General features: G+C 34.5%; 1 protein-coding gene across 6 annotated transcripts in view; it reads right to left on the bottom strand.

The window, feature by feature from the left end:
* The window catches only part of btsz (bitesize), a 373,400-nt gene that overhangs the window by 98,586 nt on the left and 259,582 nt on the right, over positions 1–15,232 (bottom strand). For 2 of the 6 annotated variants that reach the window (XM_073958504.1, XM_073958506.1), the window contains one exon: positions 6,118–6,513. The exons of the other annotated variants lie outside the window; for them this stretch is intronic. In XM_073958504.1, coding sequence (XP_073814605.1) covers positions 6,118–6,513 — 396 coding nt within the window. The remainder of the gene's footprint in view (positions 1–6,117; positions 6,514–15,232) is intronic. 6 annotated transcript variants of the gene reach the window in all.

Genomic DNA, 15,232 nt, shown 5'->3' with positions numbered 1-15,232 from the left:
CGACATAGTCCATTATGGAAGTGGATCTTATTTTGGGAGTCATATCTTTTCGATAGATTTCGCGCCCACTAGTCAATTCAGTGGGTCATCGTATAACATTTGGACCAGTATGCCAGAAAGCATGGACTTGTCCACGGATAACAAAATATCACTGTAACCCGGACCACAATGAACAGCATCGGTGTACATTGCCAAAGGATCTTCGAACAGACACTAAACTTCACTTAGACACAAATGTTGAACCTTTGTGGGGAGGTACCCTAAGGAGAGGACCAATATGGGCCTTTTTAGAAGTTAAACTAAATTTGGACAAAATATTAGGAGATCCAAAGTTTGGACCAAATTGGTTGCCCGTTCAACAGATATTGTGCATACCATTTTAGTGATATTTTTTAAATATTGGGGGGAGGTACCGGAAGTTGTGGAACCGTATTGCCCATCTTCGAACTGAAACTAAGTTTGAAAAAATATGATGAAGGCCAAATTTTTAACCAAATCGGTTGATCAGTTCGAGAGTTATAGTGCTCTCCAGCCACTAAATATGATACCAAGGGGGTTTTAACAACTTTCGAGCTGTTTTCTCAAGAAATATGGACTTGCCCTAAAAAAAATTACCGTCGTAATTGAGCCAGCAAAAGCAAATTGCTTCAACAAAAATCAAAGTGATTCGAAAGCAGGTCTTAAATTGAACTTATCCGAAACTTTTTGTGGGAGGCATCCGGAGGAGCTAGCAAATATAGTCCACAATCTAACCTGATCTATATCTGGTAGATATATTAGGATATGTATAGCATGGACCAAATCGGTCACTCCCTTCAAGAGTTATCTGCGCACAATTTTTCCGAACATTTTTGAACTTTTATGGGGGAGGCACCTTTTTGCACCTTTCAGGCTATTTTTTCAGGAAGTATGGACTTGCCCCTGATGAAACTTGTACCGTCGTATAGAGGCAGTGAATACAAGCTGCTACAATAAAAATCAAAGCAATTCGAGAGCAGGTCCTAAACTGAACTATTACGAAGTTTTGTGTGGGAGGTAGCCGAAGGAGTGGACCGATTGAGTCCATATTGGAACCTCATCTAAGTCTGCTTCCTACCAGACGTGCAAAGTATGGACCAAATCGGTTACTCCCTTCCAGAGTTATCGTGCGCACAAATTTTCCGAACATTTGAAGATTTTTGTGGGGGAGGTACCGGAAGGAGTGGACCGATCCCAGCAAAAAAATCCACCCAAAATAATGGTTTTTTATAGTACTTTTTGGTAGTCGTAACTACCTACAAAACCACCCACTAACCCATTATTTTAACAAGGGCATGTCGCACTGAATAACTAGTTATTCTATGACCAATATAACCACTAGAATAACTAGTCATTTTATGGCCACTGGAAGTTGAAAAATAAGCTATAAGTTAAAAAATTATATTTTCTATTTTTAGAACAGTTGAGGTGGAATTTGTTTTCAATTTCAACACACTTCATATTTTTTATTTTATTTTTTTATTTCGCCTTCTACTGGATTTGAACACACGAACTTCTGCTTTGTAGCCTAACACGCTACATACTCGGCCACTATATCTGAGGGGGATTACTTTGAAGGGGACAAGAAAGTTATTGATGAATAAATAAATATTTTTTGAAAAACATACGACGTTTATAACGGTGCATGTGCGCTGAAAGAGGACACTTCCAGCTATCTGTAAGCGAAAATATCTCCCCACGTCTTTCAATACCTTCAAAGTTCTAGTCCAAAGTTTGAATGGCATAACACTGTGCAACATTTTTAAGGTGATCTTGTGCAAACAATTCGAACTGAGGATTTTTTGAAAGTACAGAAACCCTAGTTGGGTTTTGTTGTGTCAGATCAAGCTCGAATTTTATGGCCCCATCTAAACATGGTTAAATATTGAGTTTTTAAAGAAATTCGGGGCTATATCTCTGAAATTAATGCGAATCTTCTTCTGACCTCTGAAGCAAATTTGTAGATAAGGACAGGATTAAAATATTTGAAGAAATAATGAACTCGAAAAACTACATTTGTTGCTTCAAATTTCAAAACATATGTAAAAATTCATAATTTTTATATATTTCGAACCGTATCTCAAAAACTGTTAATTTTTTCTGAACATTTTCTTTTTTTGGAAAAATATTTCCTGGAATGTAATACACAACTCTTCAGAACATGAAATGCCTCTCTTGTAAAATGCCTCTATGCCGTTGTTTTCAGTACATTTTTCAACGACGATTTAATAAAAATGTCAATAATGTAGTGAAATCCGAAATACGAGAATAAACTGTTGGTGTGAACTGTGTTTGAAATACGTGTTGTAAAAGATATGATGCAAAATACCGCTGAAACAACATGAAGTAAGCATTTTAGAGTTTCAGAATGTTCTAAAGAATTGTTGAGAACTTTATTTGGAAGATTTTCGCAAAAGGTTACTTGGTTCAGCTCCCAATAGTTAAGCCGATACTGACCAGAATTTCAGCAATTTTGTAAAATTTTGTATATATTACAGATTTTGATGCCCTAGATGGAGTTTTTCTTATGTGGTTTTTTCAAAAGATAAGTTCTACTAGTTTAGGGCTACAATATTCACGGTGCTCTTGAAACAATTTTAAATGGAAGGTGCTTACACCTCGGAAATTTTTGCGGATTCTGAAACTACAATGTTTATAGATGAGAACAATCAATTAGAAACCACATTTCCTATCAAAATGCAACTCAAACAAATGTTGTAGATATGAAAATTCTCTAAAAGATTGACCTTTATGATATTCTCGTCGGTTTTACCGTTTTTTAGATATAGAAGTTCAAATTGGGACAATTCAAATTCAATTCAATTCTGTATCGCCCCCTTATAAAACAATGTCATAACTGCAAATTCCCAACTTAAACTTATATATCTAAAAAAATGTTACAACTAAGGATAAGTTACTTAAGCCAGTCTTGTAGAGAATTTTCACAGCTTCAAGATTTTCTCAGGCCACATGTCGATACGACTTACCGTATTCAAGCAAATTCGCGAAATCCTAACAAAAAAACTAAAAATGTAAACTGAGCTTCCTTATCTCAAAAATGGTACAAGCTGGGAACAAATGATAAAGTCAATCCTCTAGAGAATTTTGACAGCTACAACATTTTCTTTAGCTCCATTTCGATTGGACTTGCGGTTTTCAAGCAAAATCGTAAAAACCTAAAAAACACCCAAAAATGTACATTTTGACCGCGATTTATTTAAAAATCTCTACAGCGATTTTTTCTTGTTTTTGGATTTTTCTCATCTATGAACACTGCTGATTCAGAATTCACAAAAACTTTCCCTGTGTAAGCGGTTTTCATCAAAAGTTAGTTAAGGCGCACCCTACATGACATTGTTTTATAAGGGGGCGATACAGTCAGTGCATTATCCCAAGTTGAACTTCTATATCTCAAAAATGGTAAAATCTACGAAAATACCATAAAGGTCGATCTTGTAGAGAATTTTCATAGCTACAATATTTGTTTTAGTCCCATTTTGATAAGAAATGCGGTTTCTAAGCAAAATCGCGAAAACCTAAACAACCACTAAAAATGTCAACTTAAATCGCGATTTATTTAAAAAGCGCTCCGGCGATTTTTTTTGTTTTTTGATTGTTCTCATCTATGAACATTGTAGTTTCAGAATCCGCAAAAACTTCCGAGGTGTAAGCACCTTCCATTTAAAATTGTTTCAAGAGCACCGTGTATTGCTAAAGGCAGTAAGGCCAAATTCCTATTCATTTCTGAGATAAATGCCTGATAAATGCAAACAAGTGTAGATTTAGCCCGGTTTAGATGATGCCATAAAATCCGAACTGAAATTGACAGGACAAAACCCTACTAGGGTTTTTGTAGTCTAAATATGTACTTTCAAAAAATGCATACTAGAAGTTGTTTGCATTTTCAGTGTTGCATAGTGTAATTAAACATATCAAATTACAAAGGTTAGGAAGTCCATGAAGACAATTTCATGTATAAATCAGGCCAGAAAAGATATTTAAGAATGAAATGGTAGTACACGCTATGGGAAAACCCAAAGTTTCAAGAGAAAGCTAAAATGCATGAATCTCTTCAAAACTTGATGTCAGATGTTTATGATTATAAACCCTAGGCGCTTGAGAAGTCAATTATAGATTTCTATTCAAGAATATGATTTTTGTTATACTCGTAATTACCGAAGTGAGTATACTTTATAACGGAATACATTTAAATTCAATTGCAATTTGTTAAACTGTGTAATATATACATACTACCCAACATACCAAAAAAGCTTGAGAATTATATTATAATAAGCTTACCAACATAAGCCTTAAGCTTATAAAATACTTGAGAAATTTGTTGTTAAAAGCTTATGCCATAATTATAGAATAATCGAAACGGAACCCTTGTTTATAAGCTTACCCTTGTAATTGTATAATAAGCTTATAATATTAATATTGTCTTAAGCTTATCCGTGTAATTTTGAAACAAGCTTATATATAATTTTTTGCATTTTTATTCAAATTCTACTAATTTAGTTAATATTTCAACATTTTTTATGATTTTACTTATTTTATTGTTATTTTTATGAAAATTGAGTTCACAAGTAATTCAATTTGTCTGTTTATGATATTATTAAATAATTGTATTTTTTATTTGCATTTGCGGTTTTTACATATGTTTCGCATCTTTATACTTTCAACGAACTGAAAGAATGTTTGGGTCCAACGTGTCCACAGCTGCATCTATGAAAAGTAGAAATTTAGTTATATTTTTTAAGTTAATTTCTAACTTGAACTTACCTCCTATGCCGTATTTGCCTTTGCATGCTAGTTGCCGAATCGAATTACAAAGAAAATCTGTCAAGAATCCTTCCGGTCTAAAGTGGTCACATTTTCAACCTGCTGCAAGCGGGACACTTCCGGCATCTCTGGGAGAGTTCTTAATGCTTTTTGTAGATTTAGAACAATCATCTTAATAATGCAGAGTTTTTAATTAAATTTTCAACACTCCACACTCTAAATTTTTTGCAACAAGATGAGGCACAGTACGCGCTATTTCAACCATTTTTGTTGAAATACGAGTTTAACGCATAAAATGTTTAAACTTTAGGCATTTATTATTGTATGATCATTCACTTAGAAAAACCCCGCCTTTCAACAAAAATGTAGGGGATGAATGATACCAAGCAACGGTCTTGACCGGCTTTAACATGGCAAAGCCCAGGATTTATCTTGGTCCCTCTTTCATCTCAAGTGGACACTGACCTCCCCGTGGTGTCACCTGGGGAACTGCCTTTAACACCCGTTAAAAATGCGGCATATAGAGCTACTTTGCAATCAGTAGCAACGCGTACCGCGCGAGAGAGATATCGGGAGAAAAGGACTTATCATTTTTGATAATAACTTCTATGCCAAATTTGTCTTTATTACAAATTTTATTTTCAATACTTTTTACATTTATTATTTTTTAACACAACGCGGATATGAATTTAAACACATAAAATTAAAGATCGATGTAAAATACGGAAAAATGTTTTTTTGTGAAAACGAATTTATCAACAAATGTCAATTAACAAAAATTTGTATAAAAATAGTTTTCAGACACCCTTTGAAAAGTTTGTACATTTTATAATATTATCCTCAAGCTAAAATATAATATTTTTCTCAAGTTGAAATATAATTTTATTCTAAAGTTAAAATATAATATTATTCTCAAGTTTTATTACTTTAAATTTTTATTTGGTATGTTGGGTACCTACCATGTTTTGAATAAGTGTTGGATGTTTACTGTCTTTTTATGGATATTGTATTTAAATTTTAAATATTAATTTTTATTGCAATAAACAGTTTATGAATGTATGTAAATTTAGTTAATAATGGATTATCATTAACAATTTAATAATCAACCAATTAAAACAAAACACACAAAATAAGAAGTATTCAAAAAGAAAAACTTTGGAAGAAATCTCAAAAACCATGCAATAAATTTCACTCAATCTCCATAACAAAGGAATCAATCAAAACAAAATCAAATCGTAACAAAACAACAAAATCGAACAAAACCAAGGACAACAAGTGGGTGAAAGAAAACAACACAGACACAGATTTTTGGCTTACATTTGTTTGTGGCAGACAACGCAAACCCAGTCGGTGGTTCTTGTGGTAAATTCCCGGCAGGCCTTACAGACTCTCAGCTTGCAAACACGACAAGGAGCACCACGATTTGTGATACGTCCCAGCTCCGTGTTACAGCGGGCACAGTGGCGATTCGATTCCTGGAGAAGAGGTGGGGCGGGTAGATTATGATTGTTTTGTTCAAGTTGAAATTGTTGTTGTTGCTGCTGCAGTTGTTGGTATTGGAGGTGTTGATTTGCCGATGATGATGATGTTGACACTTCTCCTGTTGCTGTAGTATTTGCACCACCAACATTACCACCACTACCGTTGCCTATAACTCCGCCAATTTTCAAGGCACCCTTTCGTCTCAGTGACAAGAGTTCGGCACGTAGTAGCCTAACATAGCAACAAAATCGGGCGCCATGTCATTTCCCAACAAATATAGCCACAAAAAATTCGTTCCGTCGACAGGAGCGGACGGACAGACATATGGTGTGGACATTTCATGGACCATGAATAATGGATGGATGCGCGTGGATGTGATAGAAGGAGCGAATGAGCAAGGACATTACCCCATCAGCGGATATACCGGTTAGTGGCGAAGCGACATGAAATTTTGAACATGTGTAGAAGTGTTGAATTTATGTTTTTAGGTTTTTTATTTGAAGAGTTAACGTTGTAATTTTTATGGTAGTGATGTTGTCGTTGTTGGTTTTGTAAATGGTGGTTGTGGTGGTAGTTGAATGGCGAATTTTTGTTTAAATAATTTCGAATTGCATTTCATAATTGTGTCGATTAATTCAATACAAAACACAATCACAGACAATCACATTAAAAAAGAGAGAAAGAAATGGAAGAAAAAGAACAAAGAGAGTGCAGAAAAATATTTATTTTAGTAAATGTTTCGTATCCAATGTTAGTTTTGATTTTATTTTAAAGTGATTACAAAATAATTATTTTTTTAACAATAGAATTTTATTAAATATTTGAAAAAGAGGGAAAAATCAAACAAAAAATTTGTGAAACAAAAGTAGAAGATACATGTGTATCGTCTGTGCCTTCTCAATTAAGAATTTTTTTATAGATTTCAAAAAAAAAAAAAATCAGAAATATCTTTTTATATAAAATGTGCAGTTTGACTATTATAAAAGTGTATAATAACCAACTACGATTGTTTTCAAATAAATATGATGAGATTTTAAAACGTTTTATTAAAAGAAAACATGACCATTCGCCACTGGTGATCATTTTGTAGCTTTCAACCCAATGTTTTTATGTAGTATATATGTATCTCGTCCAAACTATAATGTGAAATTAAAATCAAATATTATTTTAAGCATATGTATGTTATTATAGTACCGTTGTGTGTTTGTTTTGTACCTCTTCGAGCGAATGTGTTTGTTTTAATTTACTACCATAAAATAAGATTTAATAGTGAAACAGTTACATTGACAATTGTGCCCTAACCCCATAATGAAAATGTAACAAACAGATCAAACGTAAACTAAAATTTTTCTGAAACAATATTTAAAAACAAAAATGATAAGCATTTATTTATATACAAGATATACTGCATCGGATAAAATAACATGGAGATTTTATGTAAATATTTTATGTTCCTGATGGAATACTCTAATAAATAATTTATTTAAATATAATAAAACTTTTAATAAACACAGTATTGTCTCGATAATCCGGATACTTATGAATTCGGACACTAAAATTGTTTACACTATAGACTCATGTTTTGGCGGTGTCCGTATTACCAAGCAGTTACGAAAAACACACAATTTTGTGTATAAATTATAAATAATGCAAAATTTAATGAATATGAACATTTTATTTAACATCGACGATTTCGTATATAAATAATAATTTGAACAGGTAAGCACGGCGTTAAGTTCGGCCGAATCTTGAAGTAAATGCGGCACGTTTTTGTATTTGTTTTTAAGTGATATTTGCATCTGTAAAAACAAGTTTTTCGGTTTGTAGGAATGAACGAATAGGTTTGGTAAAGCGCGGTACGCACGATCAGTTTTGAGTGACAGTTTTGCTCAAATTTTGCATGCTTGACAGCGTGACCATCCTTGTTCGTCAGTCATTTACGAACATTTTGGTTGTTGGACTGTCAAAAATCGAGTGAGTTTTGCAGAAGAAGCTCTCAAAGTTTGGAAATTTTTTTGAACTTCAGTACTATGCTAAGTCAATATTTGTTTATAACTTCTGTTCGGATTGACCGATCATTACCAAAATTAGACGATTACCAACATTTGAGAGAATTTAGGTTGAAAGACGTTAAATATAAAAATTTAAAGAACTTGAAAACATGCTAAGTCGACTTAGCATACTATTGTTAGGAGGCTTCGATATTGTTTTCTGTTTTGAATTAAAATAAAAAAGTATGCCACTTTTTCGAAAGACATGTGTCACTTTTTTCAGATTATACTTTTTGTATCGTTCTATGGGGACTATACTATACCGACAAATTTAGAGGAGAAAGTTTAATAACCCCATCAAAGAAAAATAATGAAATGAAAAAGGAAATCTCAGCATTTGAGGTTTTCAGTGGTCCCAAAACTTCTCCATCAAAAATTGTCAACATATGTTAGGTGTTTTAAAGATATTAGCTACATTTTTTGACCGATCTTTCTGTAATTTGACATTTAAATAGGTAAACGTTTCGGTATGGCCCCATAAAATGGTAGGTTTAGGTTTTTATACCCTCAGCATTCATGCTAACGAGGGTATATACACTTTCATAGGGCAAACTGTGCTTCAATTTAATAATGGTTTTAGACCGCAAGTATGTTTGGACGAAATGTGTTTCAGACAATTTGGAGTCGATTTAGCTATGTCCGTCTGTCTGGCTGGCTGATGTACCGATTTGGTCCAAAATTTGGCGTTAGTAATATTTTACCAAACATAGTTCAAGTTCGAAGATGAGCCATATCGGTCCACTCCCTCAGTTCGAAAAATTTGTGCGCGTGATAACTCTTGAAGCGAGTAACCGATTTGGTCCCTACTTTGCACATCGTGAAATTTTTACCAGAAATAGATGAGATTCCAATATGAACTTTATCGGTCAACTCCTTCGGGTACCTCCACACAAAATTTTGGAAAAGTTCAGTTTAGGACCGGCTCTCGAATCGCTTTGAGTTTTGTTGTATTTGCTGCCCCAATTACGACGGTGCAAGTTGTATCAAGGGCAAGTCCATACTTCCTGAAAAAATAGTCCGAAAATTTAAAGAAACCCCTATGGAACCTTGTGTAGTGGTTGGGGCGCACGATAACTCTCTAACGGATCAGCCGATTTGGTCTAAAATTTTGCATTCATAATATTTTGTCCAAATTAGTCTAAGTTCCCCACAAAAGTTTGAAAATATTCGGAAAAATTGTGTGCACGAAAATTCTTGAAGGGAGTAATCGATTTGATCCATACTTTTCGTATCGTAATATCTCTACGGGACATAGATCAGGTTCGAATATGGACTATATAAGTTCACTCCTTTGAGTACTTCCCACACAAAATTCGTGAAGAGAGCAGTTTAAGGTCTGCTCTTAAATCGTTTTGCTTATTTTTGTAACAACTTGTATTCGTGACAGTACACGTTTTTTCACGGGAAAGTCCATACATCCTGAGAAAATAGTACGAAAAGTTTAAAATACCCCTATGAAACCATGTGTAGTGACTGCAACGCACGATAACTCTCGAACGGATCAGCCGAATCGGTCCAAAATTTGGACTTCGAATCCCTTTGGTTTTTGCTGTAACAACTTGTATTCGCTTTCCCCATTACGACGGTATATGTTTTTCAGGGGCATGTACTTACTTCTTGCGATAATGGCCCAAAAGCTCAAAAAAAAAAACTGCCGGTCCCATCTAAACTGGGTAGTGTACGTATGATAACCCTCGAAGGGAAACCCGATTTGGTCCAAACGTTGTATATCGTATTATATAGACTCAGAAGTATTGTGTGTTATTTTCTTTTCTTTAGGTCCGACGCTGAGGGTATATCTCTGTCGGCCAAGCCGACTGATACCTTTTTACTTGTTTATTTTAGTTTTTATATACTTTTCGGGTTAGATTGGATGCCCGTTAGCATGTATGGTTCCCAGTGGTTAAAAATGTGTCCATCAAAAATTGTAGACATAGGCCCACTTTGTGGTATAGCCCCCGCAAACGCCCGGTTTCAAGTATTTTCAAGTTTTTAGCTGACTGATCTCTCCCTCTAAAAATGTGAGCGTTGGTACTTTCGTAAAGAAAATTAATTATTTCATTAAGTTCAGAATATTTCATTGTGAAGGGTATAAAAATAACAAGTAAGAAAAGCGTTAAGTTCGGTCGGGCCGAACTTTTAATACCCTCCACCACAAATTTCAGCCATTTCGGTGGATTAATGTGGCCACTACCTTCAAAATACCGAAATTCGGAAGGTACCGTTCTATGGGGGCTATATGATGGCGTGGACCTATACCTACAAATTTCTGGGGTAAAGTTTTATACGCCTAAAGAAGACTAAATACCAAATTTCAGCCATATCGGTGTGATAATGAGGCTAAAACGTTCAAAATATCGAAAATCGGGAGATATTGTATTATGGGGGCTATATCAACACGTGAACCTATATAAACATTTTATGGTAGAAATGTTTCTAAGGCTTTGGAAACACAAAATACAAAGTTACAGTCGATTCTTTGGTCAAATGGGTCTAATACATTCAAAATATATTAAAATGACGCGTACTTTATAAGGGGTCTTATGTGGGGACTATACCAAAACGTGTACCTATATAACCCAACTTTGGTAGGAATGTTTTCTGGCCTCTGAAGACACAAAATACCAAATTACAACCAATTCTGTGGTCAAATGGGTCTAATACATTCAAAACATATTAAAATGACGCGTACTTTATATGGGGCCTTATATGGGGGCTATACCAAAAAGTGGACCTATACAACCCAACTTTGGTAGGAATATTTTTTGGCCTCTGGAGACACAAAGTACCAAATTACAACCAATTCGGTGGTAAAATGGGCCAAATATCTTAAAAATTCCTTAAAACGACGACGCGTCACGCGTCATTTTGTATGGGGGCTATACGAAAGCGTGGACCTACATAGCCCGCTTTCAATACCAAAAGTCCTACGTAAATATAACATATTTTCCCAAAATTTCATCAACCTACGTCAATCCGTTCGGACGCTAGAGTGATTTCCACAGACGGACAGACGGACAGACGGACAGACGGACAGACGGACGGACATGGCTATATCGATGTAGAATTGCACGCTGATCAAGAATATATATACTTTGTGGGGTCTACAATTATTATTTCGAGTAGTTACAAACGTAGTGACAAACTTAATATACCCCCATCCTATGGTGGAGGGTATAAAAAGTTCGGCCATAACTGAACCCATCTCAGAATATGTAAATCCACCGTCCACCACCGTAGACCTTGTAAAAGCACCGTCGGCCACTCCTAGATCGCATCACGACCTAAATCAGCTTTATGATACCAATAACGTAATACGTAGATGTAATCATCGCTAGAAGTCTCAGTTAAAGGAAAACACCTCAAATGCGGTTGAAAGTCTGTTTATTCTACGTTTGGTTTCATGAACAAATCAAAAATTAAACTTCACACTGACCATACATACCACTCTTATTTCTTGTTCATATTCATCAACAATTCCCATCCTTATTGGATGGATACTCAAGGACGTTAAAATTATTATGTTCCTTTTTACCCTCCGCACGTTTTAGTTTCAATGAGAATGTTGTTACAACATCTCCGGTTCTTTGGCGGAATACAGTTAATTATAATTTTTAATTGCAATGATGCGGCCATTACAAAGAATTTAGAGGGTCGGCTAAGTACGTTTGTCGTTATTTCTTGAAAATTTCTTGGATTTTGTTGGTGGTGGGTGGGCGTAAGTTATAATTACGCTACGACAAATGCACGCAATACACCTACACTTTGGCTTTATTAAATTCTTAGGCAATGAAGTGTGCCAAACCACGAGCCTATTTAATTCTGGACTCTGTCGAAAACATTTACAGTTACAGCAGTGGTTGAGATTTTAGCAATAGAAAAAAATATTTTTAAAAGCCAAACTAAACCAACAAAATGTGTGTTCGTTTACTCGATAATTTGTACAAGTCCAGTAACTTCTTGTAAACGGTCAAAGTCTTTTGTACTGAAGAGTAAACCTCTAGTAACAATTTGTACAAGTTTTGAGTAAACGAACACACGTTATGATAGACAATTTTTATATATGATGTACTTTCATGGAATGGAATACAAATTTCGTCGAAATAAAAACTTTTGTTATTGTGGAAAAGTTTTGTTTTATTTACACCGACAATGAACAAAATATTTTTCATAAAAAAAAAACTTAGTAGTTATTCGATTGAATTGCTATTCGGAATGTGTTAGAAAAGCCTTGAACTTTTCATCATATTGGACAAGTTATATTGTTCTCAATCTTTTCAACATTTTACATACCATTGCTATTTATTTAAACATTAATGCTACAGAAAAATTCATTAACTTTTGGCTGTGAGTATGAAAATACTTTATTAGCAGTCATAAGCAAAAAATAAGACCACGCACAATAGTTGAACACACCTTTCAAGTCACGGGCGGCACGCATTCACTTAGAGAAACCCCAACACAAAATCATATCGAAACGTCAGTCAGAGTCTAGAGACCTCAAACATAAATGTAGCTGAAAATGTGAGAATATATGTGGATGACAAGAAGCACGGACGGACAGCTCGGGTTTTCTTCCCGAAAATGGGATTAATTATTAAGTATACGACGCCATTGTCACTCTGAAATATGATGAATGTGAGTGACATAAGAAGAAAATTTATGCACGTGTCATGTGAGACAATGTCTCACACATAGAACACACACAGTGTGTACATACATATGTACATACATATGTCATGCATATGCACCCAATTTTTTAAATGTAAAGACACATAAAACGTGTTTAGTTTTTAGGTTTAATTAGAAAATAAATGTTGATATCTTTGACGAAGTGTAACTAGTCACGCATCTAAGAGATAATAATTTACACATATTTTATATTAAAATAGAGGATTCACAATGTCACGGACGTGACCCAAAATGTTTAAAACCAAGATCTTTGATGTACATTTTACAATTTCCATACCAAATATGGAAAGATATTTATAAAGTAAAAATGTATGTAAATATTTTGTAGGGGTGACGTTTTGGATACGCATCACTTTTGTTTGAATCTAAATATTTATCGCAAGGAATAAATCGAATGTGCAGAATCGACTTGCGAAAAGATTTCGAAATTGTTAATGATGACTTTGGTCCGTAATAAAGTTTGTGAGAATTGTTAAGTGTATAATAATGGTCTTATTGTTCTTCAAAGTATTCTCCAGCATGATTTATATACTTTGGCATGCACTAACACCAATTTTCGAAGCACTTTTTACACTCCGATTGGGACACCTTCAAAACATGGGGTTTTCAACGCTCCAACAGCATACTCTGGCGACGTAAATCGTTGACCACGCTTTTTCATGTGCGGGAATAAAAAGAAATCATTGGGGCCAAGTCAAGGCAGTACTGCGGATCCAAGTTTTGGCCGGGTATTATTATATTTTCCCCAGACCATGGGAAAAGGGGTATGATATGGCAACCCTGTTAAGATAAAAAATGCAAATTCTTCCCAAAATGACATTAACATGCCTCAAAAAACGAATTTAAGTCAAAAGTGCAGCTAATTACAACCAATAACACTACAATTTTTAAGGATATTCCGTTGATGCTTTTGTTTTGCCCTCCCAATTCTCATGGATCGGTCAATATTCTTGTTTTTGTTGTTTTCCCATCCAACTAAAAAGTACAGAAACAACTAGTTGAAAGCTCTCTGTATGCGTAACACGGTAGCCCCCATAGAAGCGTACCTCCCCATCCAACCGAAATGACATTTGTCATTAAGTCTTCGTTGAGGGTGTAAAACTTTCCACCTGAAATTGGTCGGTATATTTTCACAACTTTACATAACTCCCATAAAACTGTTGTGGTCTCAATATCTAACCGAAATGTTTGACATTTGGCATTAAGTCTTCGTTTTGAGTATTAAACTATCCACCTAAAATACTTTCCTTCTGAAGTGGATGTAACATGGTATTTTTGAATCTCAATGGTTAGAAAACCTCCACGCAGAAAATTATCAATATAAAGTGATATTCAGCATTTAAGATATTTTACTCCTCCAAGGAATAAGCCCTTACGTGGAGGAAGAGCTATTTACTTCAATATAGTTCGTGGTGGAAGATATTCGACCCAGCCGAACTTAACGCCGCACAATGGTTCAGGAATCGATTTTCCTGGCCAAAAATCAAAATTTTGTTTTGTCAAAGATATTTAATATCTATATGGGATTCGATAGTAAACATATTGAAACTAAGGAAACCAAAAAATTAGGCCCAAATATTGGAAGGTGTGGGCGTGACGTGCCACTAAATACGAGCATTTTCCCCATTTTTGGGAAATACGTAATTTTTGCAAATTTCTGAAGAAAGACGAAGCTATTTCTCTAAAACTATAACAGTTATTGTGCTCATTGTTTTTCTGTAAGGTAGGTAGGATTGTGGTCTTTAAAAATCGTTTTAGTAAATTACCGTAGCGTTTACACAACATGATCTATTTTATTTTTCCTCGGGTACTAAATTTTATGAAATTCCAAACTTAGTGGACTAGAACTTTTGTGGAGCAACATGGAACAAAGTTCTGTTTTCACAGAAAGATGCCGGAAAGTCTCCTCTTCCAGCCCATATATACTTTTGTATCCGTCCCGTTCCGACCGTTTAACACTTTTTTTCAATTTATTGAAATTACATGGGTAAAAATGTGTGTTTTTCTATACTGTTTCCATATGAATTACAGTTTTTTGACACAAATTACAACTTTTTTGAGTATATGAGTTTTTATACGAGTTATATAAGTTTTATTAAAACCCAAGCAGAATTTTTTTAATTTTTGAAAAAATTTAATTTTTTTTTGTAAATTTTTTTTTTACAAATTTTTGAAAAAAAAAATTTTTCGAAATTTTTTCGAATTTT

Source organism: Musca autumnalis, unplaced genomic scaffold (assembly GCF_047663935.1).
Source record: "Musca autumnalis isolate F117 unplaced genomic scaffold, ASM4766393v1 scaffold_1, whole genome shotgun sequence".
NCBI lineage: Eukaryota > Metazoa > Arthropoda > Insecta > Diptera > Muscidae > Musca > Musca autumnalis.
Note: the sequence above shows the minus strand (reverse complement) of the source record. Positions and strands in the feature narration are given on the sequence as shown.